The sequence below is a fragment of the Protopterus annectens genome, chromosome 6.part0 (assembly GCF_019279795.1).
Source record: "Protopterus annectens isolate FY-2018-M chromosome 6.part0, PAN1.0, whole genome shotgun sequence".
NCBI lineage: Eukaryota > Metazoa > Chordata > Ceratodontiformes > Protopteridae > Protopterus > Protopterus annectens.
In genome coordinates, this window is record NC_056737.1 from 1118300410 (window position 1) to 1118319359 (window position 18950).

General features: G+C 36.7%; 1 protein-coding gene across 12 annotated transcripts in view; it reads left to right on the forward strand.

Moving 5' to 3' along the window:
- The first annotated feature begins 5467 nt into the window (after nucleotides 1-5467).
- Nucleotides 5468-18950, forward strand: part of RBMS1 (RNA binding motif single stranded interacting protein 1) — a 1922565-nt gene continuing 1909082 nt past the window's right edge. For 3 of the 12 annotated variants that reach the window (XM_044074729.1, XM_044074739.1, XM_044074730.1), the window contains exon 1: nucleotides 5468-5677. In XM_044074729.1, coding sequence (XP_043930664.1) covers nucleotides 5612-5677 — 66 coding nt within the window. In that variant the 5' untranslated portion in view covers nucleotides 5468-5611. The remainder of the gene's footprint in view (nucleotides 5678-18950) is intronic. The other 9 variants (XM_044074736.1, XM_044074732.1, XM_044074733.1 and 6 more) reach the window with 5 other exon arrangements.

Here is an 18950-nt window from a genome sequence, read left to right on the forward strand (position 1 = left end):
AAGTTCTGGTCACACTTACTATTTGGGTAATAGTACTGCACAGTAAAACTGGACACCCTTTGGTAAGGGCCTTATTAGTAGCTGATATTAGTGGTTGGTGGCAGTAATTACTACCTTATAGTCTGAGCCGAAAGGGGGCACAGCTGGAGAACCTATGCCAGCCTTCCCCAGGAGTGACTGTGTATATAAATCAAATCTTAAAGTGTGTGTGTCAGCTACTTGGGCAAGGACATGAAGCACTGGTTGGACAGAGAGGGTACTGGAGGTTTTAGCTTGACCACTAGGCTGAAATCTGGATCCCATAGCTATGTCAGTGGGGAGTCTTATTGGGGATCTGGAGAGAAAGGGAGAAACCAGCCCCAGACTGACTGTGATCTCTGTGCACCCTTAAGGGAAATTGTACTTTATTGTGTGTGTACTTGTTATCCTTCCCAATGTGCATGCATCTCACTAGTGCTAGTGGTGAGGCTTGAGGTTCCTTGATTACTAGGCCAGTGCATGGATGTCACAGTCTGATATTGTTTATTGACTTCAGTCCTTGATGATTTGCTAGAAAAATGCAAATTTTATAAGGACCTAACAAAAATATGAGGCAAAAATCTGGACAATTGAGAGGTACACCCAGCTGCTATTTTAACATATTCACCAGGTAGATTGTCAAGGCCAGTTGTAGTAGGCTTTGATTTTTTGAGGTATTTTTTGATGGTATCTGTGGGAACTGGTTAGAAGGAGAAACACTGAAAGTTATCTGGCTGAGTAGAGACATTAAGAGTTTGATCAGTCGCCTGGTTGGTTAATGACTGTAGTGTCTGTATAAAATGGGTATTGAACTGGTTGGCTGTGGTATCATTTTGTTTCTGTGTGTTTGGTGTTGGCCATGTAGCTTGTCCTGTATTTATCAGTTTATTAACTGAGGCCCATAACAGTTTTGGCTTATTAGTGTGTATGTTTTGAATAGCTGAGTAACAGGCTTTCTTATCTTTTGTGATAAGTTGTTTTATTAGGTTTATTAGTTGTCTATACACTAGTGAAGTAGGAGCCATTTTCTTTTTTGTCCAGTCCTTCCATGCTTTGTTTCTTTGTTTCATGGGTTGTTTAGTTGCTAAGGACAGCCATTGGATCTGATTGGCTTTGACTCTTTTTAATCTGAGGGTGGGGGTAGCGTGTTTAGAACACCTAAGAAGATTTTATTGAACTCACAGACAACATAATCTATGGGGAGAGTAATTAATGACTCCCAGTTAAGGAGATATGGTGTATTAATAACAGTGTCTATATGAAAAATAGTAAGTGTTCTTACCAGGCTGTAATTATGTGTTTTGAGGCTATTGCTTTGGTACCTTATGGTGTAGATTTCTAAGTGATCACTTAGGCTGTCTGACAGAGTTCCGTGGGGTGATATTTTATTTGGGGAGGAAGTTAAGATACAGTCAAGGGTTCTTTCTCTGGCTGTGGCTTTGATATATCTAGCTGATGTAGTTATAAGCTGGGCAAACTTGTACAAATGCATATTATTGGTTGGATTTTCAGATTGTATGGTTTGCCAATCTATATTGACATCACCCATTATTATGGTTTCATGAAGAATTTTAGAGGATACCCAGCAGAGAGCATCTTCCAGTATTTTAGCATTGTTATCTGGAGGCATGTATATACCCATGATTGCAATTGTCTTTTGAGTGTTTAGCTTTAGCATGATTAGTAGGATTTCACAGTTAGAGAAAGTTGTTAGGACTGTCGGGGGGGATATCTGCTGTGTTTTTGTAGGGAATAGTGATATTATCTCTGCCTAATCTGATACTATTATAGCCTGGCAGGACAATTTCTTCATTTTTTTTTGTTTTGTTTCCTAGAAGACCAGGTTTCTGTGGAGTTTGTTACAAATTCTTCATAAGTTGGTATGGTATATATGAAGGTCATGGTGGGACTGTGGGTGAGGTGGTAGTGATAAAGGACCTGATGAGAATATGCTGTCTGGTGCTTTAATATGCTGAGTTAGATCTGAGTTTGGATGAATGCAGCTGCTAAGTTTTATAGCTATGGAGGCATGATGGTAAAGGGAGAAGCATTTTTTCTTGAATACAAGAAAAATAGATGCAGATTTGTGCAAACCCTGTTAGCTTACACTACCGATAGGTTCATAGGCCGATCGGACTAACTGCCCTTGTGGGTCATTTTAAGCCTGTCCAATTACTCCCTGTGAAAATCAAACCCTGCCCCTTATGTTTGTAAAGTAAACATGTTAACCATTATTCCAACCTCCCACCCAAACAGCTCTGTTTGTAGCAAGATTAGATCACTCCAGGTGGGACTCAAACCCAAAGTCCCTGGCTTAGAAGGCCAATACCTTATCCATTAGGCTACTGCAGCCTTTACATCCCTTAGAATCAGTAGTTTAAAAAGCAACTCTGATTATAGATATTTATCGCCAATTATTTTAGGAGTTGCCTTTTATACCTGAAGTATGAGGCTGAGTGCTATATTTATATATCCACCCATATTCACCACGAAATGAGCAGGATGTGGTCCCAGGCCTTATTCATCAAAACTCTGATGCCATTCATTTTATACTGTCCAGCTTCTTCCAGGTTTTCATTGTTATCTGACACAGATTTCATCCATGAAATGCAAGGCTATGGTCATGGTTGTATTCTGTCAGCTCGCTGAGAGTTATTACAGATGGACGCACTCTGCTAACAAACCAGAGGATCACTTATTTAGTTCTTAATGTTTTTATAAAGCTCACATCTTCTTGCATTATCACTCAAGAATGAAGTAAAAAGTATAGAGAAGCCCCCAAATCAGGGCCACATCTTAAGTATCAGTTCTGCTTGCACAGAAAGTTTATAGAAAAATGTTCACGTTAACAGGTTTGCATGTAAAACAGCATCTAGTTTTTTTTTATTTTCTGTCCTCATCATTGCAATACAGAAACATATGTTTTGTGGCAGACAGAAATGTTAAACCAAAAACACCTAAAATCAGTAAAAGTTCAGATGCGTGATTTATTTACCATTTAAGAAGCTTGGTTTTTCAAAGCCCCTATACTATTATGTATTGTCTTCCAAGTCCCACAGTATGTCTTCTTTCTCACTACCATGTGATAAAGAAGGTAGGTAAAGTATGGAATAATCTTCCATCTGATCTGTCCTCTTTGCATACTCTCCCACTCTTTAAAAAACAACTTTTAATACATCTTAACAAATTCTGGCTTTGCTCTTGTACCAACCCAGACTAGCCTGTTGGCATCCTTAACTCTATCATAAACTTTTCTTATCCACTTGGATTTTATCTTCTTCTTCAACTGATATATTACCCCTATTTATTGTAAATATTACATATCTAAAAAAAAAACTTGTGTATTATCTACCATGGTTCAATACTTCCTTTTATATACTTTATGATCTCATACCTTATTATATTGTTTTGCTAGGATTGTTCTGAATTAATTAAAATCTATAATATTTGTATGTTCATTTTTCCTTTGTATAATCACACTTGTACTATGTCTTCTTATGTATTTCCAATATTGTATCTAACCTGAGGAGCTTTTCTCCCCGGGCCTCCACTGAAAATGGACATTAATCCAGCTGGACTAGCCCGGTCAACAAATGTGAAATAAATAAAATAAATAAAATAAAAATAATGGAATTAGACTTGCCAATGAAGAGGGCGTCTTTCTTGCACAGCATGTAAAGTTACTAGAACACAATTCCAGAGTCCAGGGTTTAATAATGGCTTCCTGCCTAGGTGATGGTCACCATTTTCCCAGTGTCTATATAGATCTCTTCCAGGTACTCCAATATTCTCTAGCCTCCCAGTCACACTGCTGGTTATGCTGATACTATAAATTGTATTTGCACATTTTCTTTGCATTTGACAAAACCATATGTTTTGTGTGTGAAATATGGTCCTCTACGATCAGTTCATACCGTCATTTAACAAGTAAAATGGTATGTTGATGTCAGGTTATCACATGCAATCTAGGGTATATCATGGGTACTGGGTGATGGCTATTTTCTTCCACAAGCCTTCCATGGATAGTAATTTTATTGTATGTATTCATAATGTGTACAGTGATATTTCAGAAGGGCAGTGCATGCTGTCCAGTATCAGCTATTGAGCTACAATGATGTTCAGGGTCATTCCAGTGTGTTGTCAAGGACAGTCCCCAAAGATCAGCTAGGTCTTTTGCTAGTGAGGAGCAGCTGGGTTTGTGGGTTCAGTTTGTTTCCACCTGTCTAATCAGTGTTGTGTGAGCAATGCATGCCCCATTCTAGGTGCACCAGAGTCAGAAATGTTACTCCCAGATCAATAGGCTGAAAAATATAATCATTTTATTGCATGCTGATCAATGTACATCATAATCTAGGTACCAAGAACATAGAACAATGCACACAATATGTCATGAAAATATATCACTACATCTTTGTACCTCTTGGTACATGTACTATTCACCATAGGAATATAACCTATTAAGACATGCTGCGTTCTTAGCTGGCCTTACCTGGTTTGCAAAGTATTAATAATGCATTTTCACACTTTATGTTGAGAAGGGATTATCAGGCATCTTGTACATTCCTTTGGGAATTCCAGCAGCCTTCTGAACACATCTTTAGTACTCCAGACATTGCACTTTCCCTGCCTTTCCTTTTCTTCCTCTCAATAGGCTCCCTTCCTTTCAACAGTAAACTGTTAATTAAGGCACAGAGTCTGTGGCCCAGGATTATTTAGCAGTCTTAGGGAGCACAACAGCAGAATGACAAGCCCTCTCAGCAGGAAGCACTTGTGTATAACAAAGAGCTCAATGTTTTGTCCCATCACCTAAAAGCTTAGTGCCATTAACTAGAACCCTTCATAGACCCTACACTGTAGAGACACACGTGAGCTAATTTATGTGTGCGTCAGAGCAATCACATAATTACTGTAATGTTTTAATGTTTTATACCTAAAGCATGAACACACAAAGAAGTGCTGACACTAAGTGAAACACACACTCCGTATCATTCTTTTATTCTGCACTTATGAAAGAAGTTAGAAAAAAAGAAATCTTTAACAATATTATTGCATAACTGCCAGCATTTGTCTTTCAGTAGTGACTTCATATAGACCAATGACAGTTTAATACATATACTCACATATTTTTCCTTTAAATATTTTTCACTAGCCTGGCCCATATGTTTGTGCTTGCGTATGTCAGTGCTGATATATAACTTACATTCTATATTTAATGCACTGGTAATAATAAAAGGGATGCACATTTTATTTGTGAACTCAAATACTTCTGTATTTTTAGAACTGCAATTCTTATGACGTTTCTCCTCTCACGCACATTTAAAGGAAGGTAGAGGGTTAATCTCATTCATTGTGTAAAAATTAGCCTCCTCCCTCTCCTTCCGATGGGTTAGAGACTCCTCCCCAAACTAAGGCCTTTCTGTCAGTGATCTGCCGGTGACCCTGATGTCTGCAAAGCAGTGAGTTATGTGTACCTCCCCACCCCCTCCAAAGCGTCTGACTAGCAGATTCCCTGTTAGAAGCTTGGCTTCCTGTGCAACATAATCTGACTAGCGTGACTTGCCTGTACTGTTGCACCAACCAAAGAGCTGCAAGGATGCTGTTATCTATGGCACAGATGGGGTTTGACCCTCGCTTTCATTCCATGCACCCAGCTAAAAAGGTAAATAAATAAGTGTGTATGTGTGTGTGTGTGTGTGTGTGTGTGTGTGTGTGTGTGTGTGTGTGTGTGTGTGTGTGTGTGTGTGTGTGTGTCATTTTTACTTCTGTAATCACTATGTTGAAAATCCTGTTGTCTCCTAGACTGCTTTATCATTTTAAAATGAGGTCTCACATTATGTTAAGATTTAATTGATTTCACAAAGGAAGTGACTGAGAAGAAAGTTGAGAGATCCAAAGGTTCACTATTTAAATGAAATATTGTTATGCTTTTTGCAGAGGAATTCTTGCAAAAGTGCTGAAGTCTGTTTTTCTAGCCTGTAGTAATGATAAGTGCAGTTAGAAATAGGGCGCATAGTCCCATCAAATTGTATGCTAAATCTAGCATGAATTGTTCGGTATCCTTTATATGTCTATGCTGTGAAGAGGTCATACAATCTGCTAGGATTTGATTTTGCAGTAATAATAATAATATTGGATTTTCTGACAGAATAATTCTAATAAAGTACTAGGTAGCCATAAATCATGACTTTCTTCTTTATCCAGTGCAAGACCAAGGCTTTAAAATTAGATGTATGGAGAGATTGTTGCAAATAATTTTGCCTTGGTGCAGTTATCTTGGATGTGGTATCCCCAACGGTTAGCATTTACTTGCTGTAGCTCTACCTGGTTATTATAAGAAAGGGAAAAAATTCAAGTGGCTATAATACATAGATTAATATCAACATTTAGTGTACATATGAACTAAAACTGAATGACTTTTAAATGCACAATGATGGTTTTCATTTCTAAATACAACCTGTCATGTCATGACAGTTTTGTATCATGGTTCCTTATTACCTGTCACCTGGAATTCTGTCAAAGCTTCAGTCCTGTAAATATAGCGCAGCTACCTGAATGCAATCAAACTAATGGGCCATAAAGCCAACCTTAACACAGCGAATCCACTTTATTGTAAGATAAAATGTATTGAAGTTGGGTGGAGTCCTTCAGAATATTTCTTTTGTTCTCTAAGTAAGGTCAAATGCATTTTTGATAAACGATGCTTCGCTGCTGCATTGGAAAAAGAGACCTGTGAAAAAGGTGGTATGATTTGCATTAGCGTTTAGCAAAGCACTTTTGTTAGAACAACATATGCATTTTTTTCTTCAATCAGGACTTGAACATAAAAGGTATGAATTTCAAGCATCCCTTTAAGGATTAATTGCATAGGTTATGACATATCTCAAGCAGGCAGTATATTTTTACAAGACAAACAAACTTAGCAATGTATAAAAATAGAAATATGACTAGATATCAGATGTATTCATTATACAACTGATTTGATGTTATATGAATCAATAAAAATAACTACCCCTACGGGAAATTTTTAAAGCTGCAATTTTGGAATTTTAAAGAGAGAAAAAGGGAAAACACAATGAAGGCCTATTTAGGTCAGTTTTGCAAGGAAGTTTAGGCCAAGATGCTTGGGTCACATGCATGCTCGTGCACACACGCACGCATACATAAACACACATGCACGCATACATAAACACACACACACCACACATACATAAACACACGGGCATGTGCACACACACACACACACACACACACACACACACAAAAAACACAAAACAGAATTAGGGCTGGATGAGACTTTCCAATAAATATGCAAAATTAAGAAATGTACTGAAAGAGGTCTGAACTATGAGCTATAAACAAATTATGTGCTGGGACCTGCTTCTACATCACACTATCTCAATTAATGCTAATGAAAACTGCACATATAGCTGAAATGTCAGCAGGCAAACAAACTTGCTAAAGGAAAAAATAAACACATTTGCTAGCAATTTTTCAACACACCAAAACCAGTTCTGCTGTTTCCAGAGACATAAATCTGGTTGCTCTTTTCAGCTTTGGTCAGACAACAAATATAAGATGTTATACAAATTATCTAGTATGTTCTTCTAGTTAATTGCATGGTGTAAGAAATATATATGGTTCTATTTGAGACTGCTTATTTTTACATACTTTGCATAGTTACATATATGCAGATTCTTTACCTCTAAAAGAATCAAACAGGCCATGTTATTTCAATTTAAAATGCATATTTGTAAAATGAAATGAAAGTAAGTACTCATTACTGAAGATACAAAGCCTATTATACATGCTATTCAAACAGCAGTTCTGCTTAGGAAACCAAAAATGTCAGCCCATCATAATCTTAGAAAATATCATTATATTGCTCATGTAGCTATTTTAAATCCAGTCATCTATGGCTTGGGTCATTTGCTGTTGAAGTGCTTATAGCTATAACTCAGGTCCTCTTTTGATGAAGTGTTTATATAATGTGTCTCCAACAAATGCTTTAGATACACCCGAGACAAACAACAGCAATAACAACCTCACCTAGCATAATCATGTGTTTAAAGACTTTTCATGGTTCAAGCCCCAATGTTTACGCACGCTTGATAGGGGGTCCCACGAAACAGTAATGCCAGAAAGGAAAGCTGCAGCCGTGAATGACAAGAGACAATATTAGAACAAGGGACCCCAAGGCAGCCTAGGAAAATGTTGCTGACTGTGCAGCAGTTCATCTGAAGGAGACTATTATGAAGGAATAATGTTATACTATCTTCCCATAAAGAGACATGCATTTCTACCTACCACTCTATCGTCTGTTTAACAGTACTGTCATTTCTATTTCCTTGCACTCCCATCCATATCTCAAGATGACAACTTTCACAAATAAATTCCATCGCTTCATTTTGTAATTGTTTCCACTAACAGTATCACTGTACTTTAAAAGTAAGGCTCATGATGTATAAAAATCCCCACCAAAAATTGCAAAAATAATGGCTTTCCCAGTATCTCTTCCCCACCTACTCACCACCAAGCCATCTTTTGCTATGACCAAGTTTTCTTCCCAAGACCCATTATTTACAAGTTGTGTAGCCCTTCAGGTAATTCCACAGCTGATTTCCCAGATGATCTGCTGTGAATGAAAATGTGCCTGCACAAACACATATTCCTCCACAACGTTATTCTGTGCATAGAGAGGGCATGCTCCTTCAGACTGGAGTGGGCGGAGCTTGAGGGGGCAGGGACACTGCACGATCTAAAACACTGAGCAGAACTGGGTCATGTTCTATGCTATGTTTCCTTCAGTTCTGTCTGATTACTGCTAATGAGATGTTTTACTTGTTCAACAAAGCATTCCTATATGTTTACTTAGTGCTACCACTGAGCATATATTTGTGTAGGTCACACACACACGTCAACATTCATAGCTACCTGCCTGAGCTGTTAGCCATGGAAGTGAATAGGGGCTACACAGGTAGACCATTATACACAGAGCTAAGACAATGGTGGGCGCAGAGGAAGAGAGCTGCTGTTACCTTTGTGCAGGTTATCCAGACAGCTGGAAATGCCTCTTAACTTAGGTGGGTAAGGACAGAGGCTAACGTTTTTTACAACTTCCCCAGATAAATAGTGAATATAAATGTTAAATACACAGTAATACATTTTCCTATCACCTAAGATGATTGTACCAGCTGTTACCTTGCATGTTATTTGTAAAGTAGTTGAATACGTTAACATGCAAAGAGATCTGTTTTGTTAACACCTTTTTGACTAAATAGGTGAGAATTACCATAACATTCACAAAACATATTGTACGATATGATCAGGTTATAGTTAGCAACCAGAAGCAGCAGATAAACAATAATACAGGAGCGCAAGAAATGCATAAACATAAAGCTGCAGAAACATGTCAAAAAGTCATGGCACACAATGTACATGCATAATTCTACCCCAACCTTTTGAGACTGGTGTCCATAATTACATCAGATAAGCAGGGAGATGTGTTCTGCACTAGATATACCAGGTGCAGTTCTGTTCAATGAAGATCATTAATCTCGACATTACAAAGCAGTATATGGCATGCATTGCACATCATGCCTCAGGGATGCGTAGCATAAGAGTATGCTAACAAGAACCCTGCTGCATGTGAATCAGTCCTGAAACAGTTTATAAACTGTGCCAAAGCAATGCATAGGGGTCAGCTGTAGTTCATAAAGTGAATCCCTGTTGCGGCCACATAGGATGTCATAAATGTGCCTTTTGAAAGGAACAAGACCTGTCTGATGGCCAGGTGCATATCTGGCCCAAAGACTTGCCACTTGTGCCAGTCCACTTCTGAGTCAGTGAAGTGCAAACCTAATGTGTGTACTGCCTGTGTGTATCATATGTACAACATATACAAATTACATAGCCCCCAAGAGCACACAAATGATTTGTATTTTATGAATCATGTGGATATGCAACAACTTCTTAGGCAGGGACAGTGACACATATATTGACAAGTTTGTCTGGTGTGTATGTACTTGACAACTACAAATACTTAGTATCAAAGTGAGCATTTATTATCTGTGCTGCAGGAATCAGAACAGCCAGTAGAGTGTCTATACAGACTAGCAGATGCAAGCAGGGATTGGTCAGGTATCCCACCTGGAGGCATTGTGGCAACGTATAAAGGAACAAAGTTAATTATATTTTTATAGCAAGTACTCTCCAATGGTCAGCGTGCTGTTCTAGTCCCAAACTGGTCAGTATCATACCCAAAAAAATACAGCATCTGGAAAAATATTACAGTGTTAGTAGGAGACAGTGCAAAGAAGGACACACCTTCCAATGAAGATTCAATTCTGGGGATTTCCCCCAGAAAGAGAAGAGCTCATTAAAAGTCCCCTCTGCTTGGATGTTAAATTTAACAGATGAATGCATGCAAAAATAGTCATGAGAAACAGTGACTCATTGGTTAATATCTGCATAAAAACTGTAGGCTGTGGAGTTTCATCATGATTTGGGGTCACTGTCTGTGTAGTGTCTACATGTTCTCCCTGTCTCTCTGTAGGGTTTCTCCACATGCTGTGGTTTCATGCCTAAAATACGCAGCCTTACTGACTATTCTAAAATTGATATATATATATATATATATATAAATATATATATATATATATATATATATATATATATATATAAATATATATATATATATATATATATATATATATATATATATATATATAAATATATAGGTTATGTGGGCTTGGTCAATGGGGGGTTTGGTCAATATCTGTTTAGTCGAACATATTTGGTCAACTATACAGATGGTTTACAGATGTGATGGATTAACAATTGATGGGCAGGGAATATTCTCTTTCCTCAGGGACTGTGAAATCTCAGAGTTATTATATATAATTAGCAGGGTTGTGGGGGTGCAGGGGGTCTTGCCTTTTTATATTTTTTATACTTGACGTTTACATACGTCAAGGTTGTTTCTCAGCTAGGATGTTGATGTTATCATTTTTGAGATAAGGTGGTTTACCTTTCGTATGTCGAGATTCACTTTTTTTTTACTATACAAAGGTTAACTATATATATATATATATAATGTGTGTGTGTGTGTGTGTGTGTGTGTGTGTGTGTGTGTGTGTGTGTGTGTGTGTGTGTATTTACCCTTATTCTTGTGCCTGGGTAGTGGATGAAGAGAGGAATCATTTTGCTTACCTAGTTAAAGAAGCATGAGCAGAGAGTATATCAATGATCAGATCAATGTTTAATCATACTTTATACTTTTTACAATTTTGCTGAGCTGATGTGAAGAACTATTTTCAAACACTGCGTAGTGACTGTACTATGGTATTGGTAATGCATATATGTGTGTGCTGGGAGGCATGTTTTCCAGTGGTCAGTAATACTACATTGTTCTGTCTGATACTATGCATGGTTATACTCCTTACACAGAAGCCTTCAGAATGTGCCATCCTGCTGAAGGGATTAACTGAATTAAAATATGGAAAAAAATGGACTACTGTTTTCAGGGCTATTTTTAGGTGGTGATATTGCCTTAAATTTATATTGCTATATAAAATATGTTGGTTATTTTAATTATTTATTTATTTGCAAAATATATACACTTGCCCATTTCAAAACGTCATTCTATAACTCATATATTATGACCTCCAGCAACATATGATAGGGGAGACACGAGCATCAGGAATACATTGCACTTAACAGCACATTTTATTTTACAGTCTGATAACCAGGAAAATGAGCTACACTAAAATATCATTCAAATTAAATAAATGAATATGTTGTAACAATATAACAGCATTAATACAAAGTATTGAAATGTACAAGCATATGTTGCAAGTATTTACATAAAGTGGTTCTGTTTGCGGCACATAATAAATATCAGTAAACACATCTTAGCACCTAACTGTATACTGCATCAGGCAGCAATTTCTTAAAAATTATCATTCAAACTGGTAGCTTGCACTTTCCTCACAGGCAGAGTTCCCATCACTGATCAGAATTGTAAAGCTGGTCATAATAACTTTGGAATGATACCTTCCAGCACAAAACAATAACTGCATGTAATGTTTTTCATGCATTTGTTAACCAACTAAGCCCACTATACACAAGTGCTCCTTTTCAAGGACACCCTGGGTGCATTCTCTGATTAAGCGACTTGTTCAGAGTCATACAGCAGGCAAATGGAGATGATGGGAATCAAACCCTGTATTTATGGCTAGAAGATGCAACTCGTATATAGTTTGCAGCCTTAATCTTCACTAACTGTCAGACTGTTCACATCTTCAAATTATTAGAATTCTGTTTACATTATTTCATTAATGTAAAGTTCACATCTTCAAATTATCAGAATTCTGTTTACATTATTTAATTAATGTAAAGTTCACATCTTCAAATTATCAGAATTCTGTTTACATTATTTAATTAATGTAAAGATACTCTTTTTCTTTGTGATTATTTCATCACAAACTTTATCTAATGGAAATTTTAATGGATATTTATTTAGTTATGAATTATACAAAACCAAATCTGCCATTATCTTTTTCCATATATGATGGGCTAGAAACCTAACATCTTGATATTCAGATTCTTAATATTGCTTTAATTATTTTTGTTCTTGCTGTTACTATGAATGTACAAGTAAATAAAACAATTCTGTTCGATCCAAATTTGGGGATGGAGGTATGCATTCAGAAAGTGAAATACAACATTTTCTTCTTGGTGATAATGCTGGTTTTTCATTTTTCTATATGTTATAAGTAATGTGGCTGAACAAGTTTTTAAAACACAACAAATTTCATCACTGTTGGTATGAACCAACAAAAGAACATTTAGAGATTTCATTAAGGACTTAGGTTGCCTTCTCAGTCGTACAGCAGTTTGCCCAAATCCATGTGAATTAGAGAGTAGCTCATGGTCCTGTTTGTCCTAAGTTGTCTCAAATGATCATTTCAAAGATGGACCAATCACCATCATTTTTCAGAGAACTCCAGGCTCTATTTCTAGCTCCAAGAATGTGAAAACAAGTGTGAAATTAAAACTTCTGATTTCCCAGCTCCATTACTCTGAAAACTTTGTCAATGCTCACTCAGGAACACAGGTGAAGATCAGTTTTGTCTCGAGGACTGTATACATATGTCACTATTAATTATGCAAAGCATTATAATATTTCTGGCTTTCACGGTACATAGCCAGCTTAATACTTTCAGAATCCCAGTCTCATCCTTAAATTTAAACTGTTGACATTTTATTTATACATCTGCCATGTTTTTCTCCTGAAAGAAGGGGCATTGTTAAGCAAGGGTTCTTATTGCATGTTTAAGGACTCTATGTACAATCGCTAGAACAGTAGAAATTTAAGTGTAATCAGGGCACAATACATATTAAGTTTGAAACTGATCACAGAGAGCTCTTTTTTCTTTTAGGTACGGCAATTTGTGACTTTATATATATATATATATATATATATATATATATATATATATATATATAAACATACACTGTGTGTGCATGTGTGCGTGTGTGCGCGTGTGCGCTTGTGCATGTGTGTGTGTGTGTGTGTGTGTGTGTGTGTGTGTGTGTGTGTGTGTGTGTGTGTGTGTGTGTGTGTGTGTGTGTGTGTGTGTGTGTGTATATATAGGTATGTATATGCAAGAATTTACAATAAAGATACAAACTATGTATGCACCATCTGTTCAGTCACTGTTGTTAAATGTGATCTGTTTTAGTGCTCTTGGAGTAAAGCCTTAAAAGTAGTTTATGTAGATTTTTATATGGAAAACAGAACAGTATGTATCTAAATTAGAAAAGTTTATATTGGTTAGTTGCTGGTATTTATATATATATATATATATATATATATATATATATATATATATATATATATACATGTGTGTGTGTGTGTGTGTGTGTGTGTGTGTGTGTGTGTGTGTGTGTGTGTGTGTGTATAAAGCTTACATCTGATGAAGCTCTAAGAAGGGTGAAAGTGCTCATATCTTCTTTTAATTTAATAAACTGGGGTTTAAACAGGCATGAATCCTGCTTTTTTTATTTTTAACAAAAATAGAAGTTGATTTATGAAATGGATGCTATATAAGAAGCTTTGACAACAGACTGTTTCAATACTTCATATGTAGATATCAATAGTAAGGTTTCCTATATAATTAGTGTTCCTTTTTGTCTATTTATATACAGATATATATATATATATATATATATATATATATATATATATATATATATATATATATATATATATGTATGGGTCTACTACCGGAGATCGAAATTACACTATTTCGAAATCCAGTAGTAGATACCCACTAATGCGAAAGTGCACTTCACTGAAAGTGCACTTTTGCGAACACCACTTGAGCGAATGGTTACGGACGTTAGGGTTAGGGCTTGGGTTAACCCAAGCCCTAACCCTAAGGTCCATGACTACCGCACCACAGTGGAGGAAATTGTATGTACTCCACGGTGCAGTAGTCATGGACCTATGGTGTAATAGTCACGGACCTTAGGGTTAGGGCTTGGGTTAAGGATAATGGATATCTAGTAGGGCTATCCACTATCCTTAAACCAAGCCCTAACCCTAAGGTCAGTGACTACCGCACTACAGTGGAGGACATTGCCCATTCGTTCTAGTGGTGTTCGTGAAAGTGCACGTTCGCATTAGTGGGCATCTACTTCTGGATATAGAAACAGTGTAATTTTGATCTCCAGTAGTAGACCCATATATATATATATATATATATATATATATATATATATATATATATTTATATATGTGTGTGTGTGTGTGTGTGTTTATGTAAGCAACATATGTTCACACATGTGTGTATATTTACATCTATATATATATATATATATATATATATATATATATATATATATAAACACATGCACCCACATATGCATATATATGGGTGCATGTGAGTGCATGTGTGGGGATGTATCTGGGAAAAGAAGTGAGAAGTTACAGCCCTAACACCTAGAGTACACAGGAGAGCTTGCCCTTGCTTTTGATGTGTAACCATAACTTTCATAGTTCATTCCATTTTTTTGTAGTTTTGAGGCTCACACTACTGCATCTCAAGCTTCCTGTCATGTGTAAAGCACAAAGGACATGTCTAGGCATACAAACCTGAAATATAAGTAAATAAAAGTATTTTACTAGCAATATGCTTTATTTAAAAGATGTGGATGAAATTTATATTGCAACCTTGTTGCAAAGTCAAGCGCACCATTTTGTTTATATCAGTTTACACCTTATTTATTTGTGAAAATGGCTCGGAGAAAGAGAGGTTAAAATGAGGTACCTAGAATGCAAGGGACTAATAAAGAGAAACCAAACCATGTTATGTAGTGTTCACAGGCTAAAATGAGTACACATACACTGATACTTGTAGACTTAAACGAATACCACTGCAAACCGAATGCTAAATTGCACACCTACAGACAGACAGGTTACCACAGCTATAATAGTGTCTGTATACATGGCCATGGAAGCATGATTGTCTGGCTTTCCTTGTCAGAGGTAGCTGTAATGTAGCACTTCTACAAACCTGCATCTATTTCCCAGAATCCTCAGGTTATTCACTCTGTACTGTGCATGTGGTTTTATGGAAAGGATAAAAAAGCAGCATTCATTTGTTTACATGCGTTACTTGTAATTACAAATTAGATGTAGTGGCATAAGTGAATCTTTTCAGACACGATACTTGCCTGTTCATCTTATACACATAAGACACGCATAAACATAGAGGAGATAAATAAAGCAAGTAATAACAAAGTCACACAATGGTTATCTAGCATTATTTACTGTGATAAAATGTTGCTAAAGTTATTATTATTATTATTATTATTATTATTATTATTATTAATGCTAAATAAGGATGCAACCTTGGTGAAACCAGACATTTCATGCAGAAACCAGGGATCTCATATATCTCCAAAACTGAGCAGGGTCTATTGTTTACAGATACACCTTTGCTGGTGGGATCCACGGAATTAGTAGTACCTAAAGGGCTTGCTGACTTTGACCATGTAGTCCTGGAAGGACGTACAAGTGACTATATGCCACAGCTGTCTTACCACCATCTGGAAGACGTGTTGATATGCATGTTGCCCAAGCACTATCTGAGCCGTACTAAACTTAAATTCAATTCAAATCACACTTTGGGGGAAAAAAGTTCCTCTGGAAACCTTTTCCAACCTCAATAAACACATCTCAACAGTATTATACTGGAAGGCAAGTGTTAAAACTTCTTTCACCTTTGTTTTAACAATGTGAAAAAGTATGAGCAGTTAGGTATGTTTTTCATAACTGTTGTCAAAATTAAAAATCACCTTAACCAGCTTAATAAAACTTTAATTACCAATTGATGCAAAACATTTTTTTTCTTTTTCTGAAAACACAGTTCCTGAAACAACAGAATGTTTTTGTTCACTTGCCAGTAATTTCAATAGTCCTAGCTGTAATGAAATAGTGAAACTCAGAACAAATTTTATCCAGTTTTCAAAGAGCTATTTTTAACTGTTTCACTTCTGAGACAAAAACATTTCAGTAAATAAGATTATAATAGTTGCCATGTGACTTCTTGTCACCAACAATAGCTGTTACCCAAGGCAAACTGTTGCAGTCATGCAGCTTTAGACTGTTATTCCTGCCTGTCTTCTCTCTGTATAATGCATTTCACAGCACTGAACTATCAGGCGATGTGGTCTTCTAAGTATTATCTGTTTTACAGTTCTATACATATATATATATATATATATATATATATATATATATATATATATATATATATGTATATGGCGTTCAAACATGTGGGAACGTTAGTTAACTTGTATCAGCCTTTTTCATTATATCCCACACTTTTATTTCTTATGTTACCACTATTTTGTTTCAATGTTTTCGATACATTTTGAGACTGACATAGGACCAATGGGATCAATTCTCTAGCCTGGTTAACAAATTGAAAATAAAATAAAAATTTCTAGATCCAGTTCTCTGCTGAAAAGGGCAATGAGTCCAGACAGGGATTCCTGAATACTTGTTAACAAATGGAAATAAATAAACAGCAGATAAACAAATAAATATATAACACTGAAGACTGATTGCGGGTGTAAAGAATCATATAAGCAGGCCCTGAGGTAGAGTGATTTATATGTATATAAAAATTTCATGCATTACATTAGTCTTGGCTTTTTATATATGCAATGCACCATGAAACGGTGTGCATTAAGGAACTGTAACATACCTGAAAGGTGTAATAAAACAACTAGCATTAAGTCACCCTTTCATAACACTGCAGAGCACGCTGCATAAGTGGGGGATGGATTGCACTTGTGAGGTGAGATCTTCAACCAAAGCCCCATCTGCCTGAGCTGGTGGAATCTCAGGTGACTGTAAAAGATCTCATGGTATTCATCGGAAAAAGAGTAGGGGGAGAGTTCTCCAGTGCCCTGGCCAAATTTTCTCTAGTCCATTTCAGTACCGCCTCAGGTCACCCTGAAAATAGGCCATTGGCCTAATGAGATTAACCTGCACAACAAACAGTAAATAGATATATAAATTACTGTCATGCAAGCTTACCTGCAGCTTACCTGCAGACATGGCAGTGAGAGGGTTATAGAGGAAGAGTATCACACTTAAGGTCAGGAGAAGGTATGTGAGTTATTTAATAAAATCATCAACTTCAGTTAAATAGCCCCAGTATAGCTCACTGTTGATGTATTTGTGTATCACGCACAGCAACACACATTCATTTTTTAAATGACTATTTAATTTGTCATTTTCATACCCGTTGACATTCATGCTTTGTCTGCATGACTTTTTTTCTTTCTTTGACAATACGCTCTCACATTTTTGCCTTAGGATGTTTACCTTCCACTTGGCTTACATTCAGTAGACGTGATTATTCTACCAACCAAAAGATGCACCAGTAACTGTGATTATTGTTAAAACATTTATTCATAAAATAAATATTTTACAAAATAAACATTCTGGGTGTTTCCCCTTTGTCAGCATAAATCATTGACAGTGGTCACACAATGGCAGTGCTGTTATTTATGAAGTTGCAAGACATTAAAATGTGTTGATTAGAATTTTTGCTTTCATTCAACTATCTTCCAACAGAAACCCTTTTTTGCTAGGTGAAGTTAGGGGGTTTCCGTTAGAGAATAGCTTTAGTTCTCGCTCTGTTCCTGTACTCTGGCACATATCTTCCTCAGTCTTCACCCCCAATCTCTTTCAATCATATGCCCTTCTTCTTCTGAAGAAGTCTCTGCTTCTTAGGTTTCTAGGTTAATAGGTGTTTACTAGGTTAATGACCGCAAGGGTTTTTAAGCCTAGCCATGCATCCCAAATCTCTGACAAGTTCTGGTACCCTTGATAAGTGTAAGCAGGGGCTTGGGAGGTAAAACCTTTCTGTGCTTCTGTGTTTCATCCCAGAATTTTCTTGCTGTCCTACCTCATAAACTCACTTCTGGTAGGATGCTGTTTTCCACTCTCACACACAAGACCTAGAACAAACTTTGCCTGCAGCTTAAAGCTATTCCTGACCTAAACATTCAAAATCAAATTGAGATATTATCTCTTCTGTAAATTGATGTGCAGTTATTTCTCTTATTTTTTCCCCACCCTAATATTTCATAAGACCTCATTGATGTAACAAATTAAAAGTGTCATAAACTATGTGCCTCCGTAGAAAAGACTCTGACTATGATGTAGGTGACCTAGGAGCTAGTGGAACCAGCAAGGGATAAAGAGGATTAAGTAGCCACTACCAACTCACCTATCCACTTATCATGGGGGAAGTAGAACAGTCTGGCACTTCAATACTTCAGTGCTGACCCACTGCAGAACAGGTGGATATCAGTTTAGGGGTTGGGCCTTGCACTTGTCTCCATAGAGC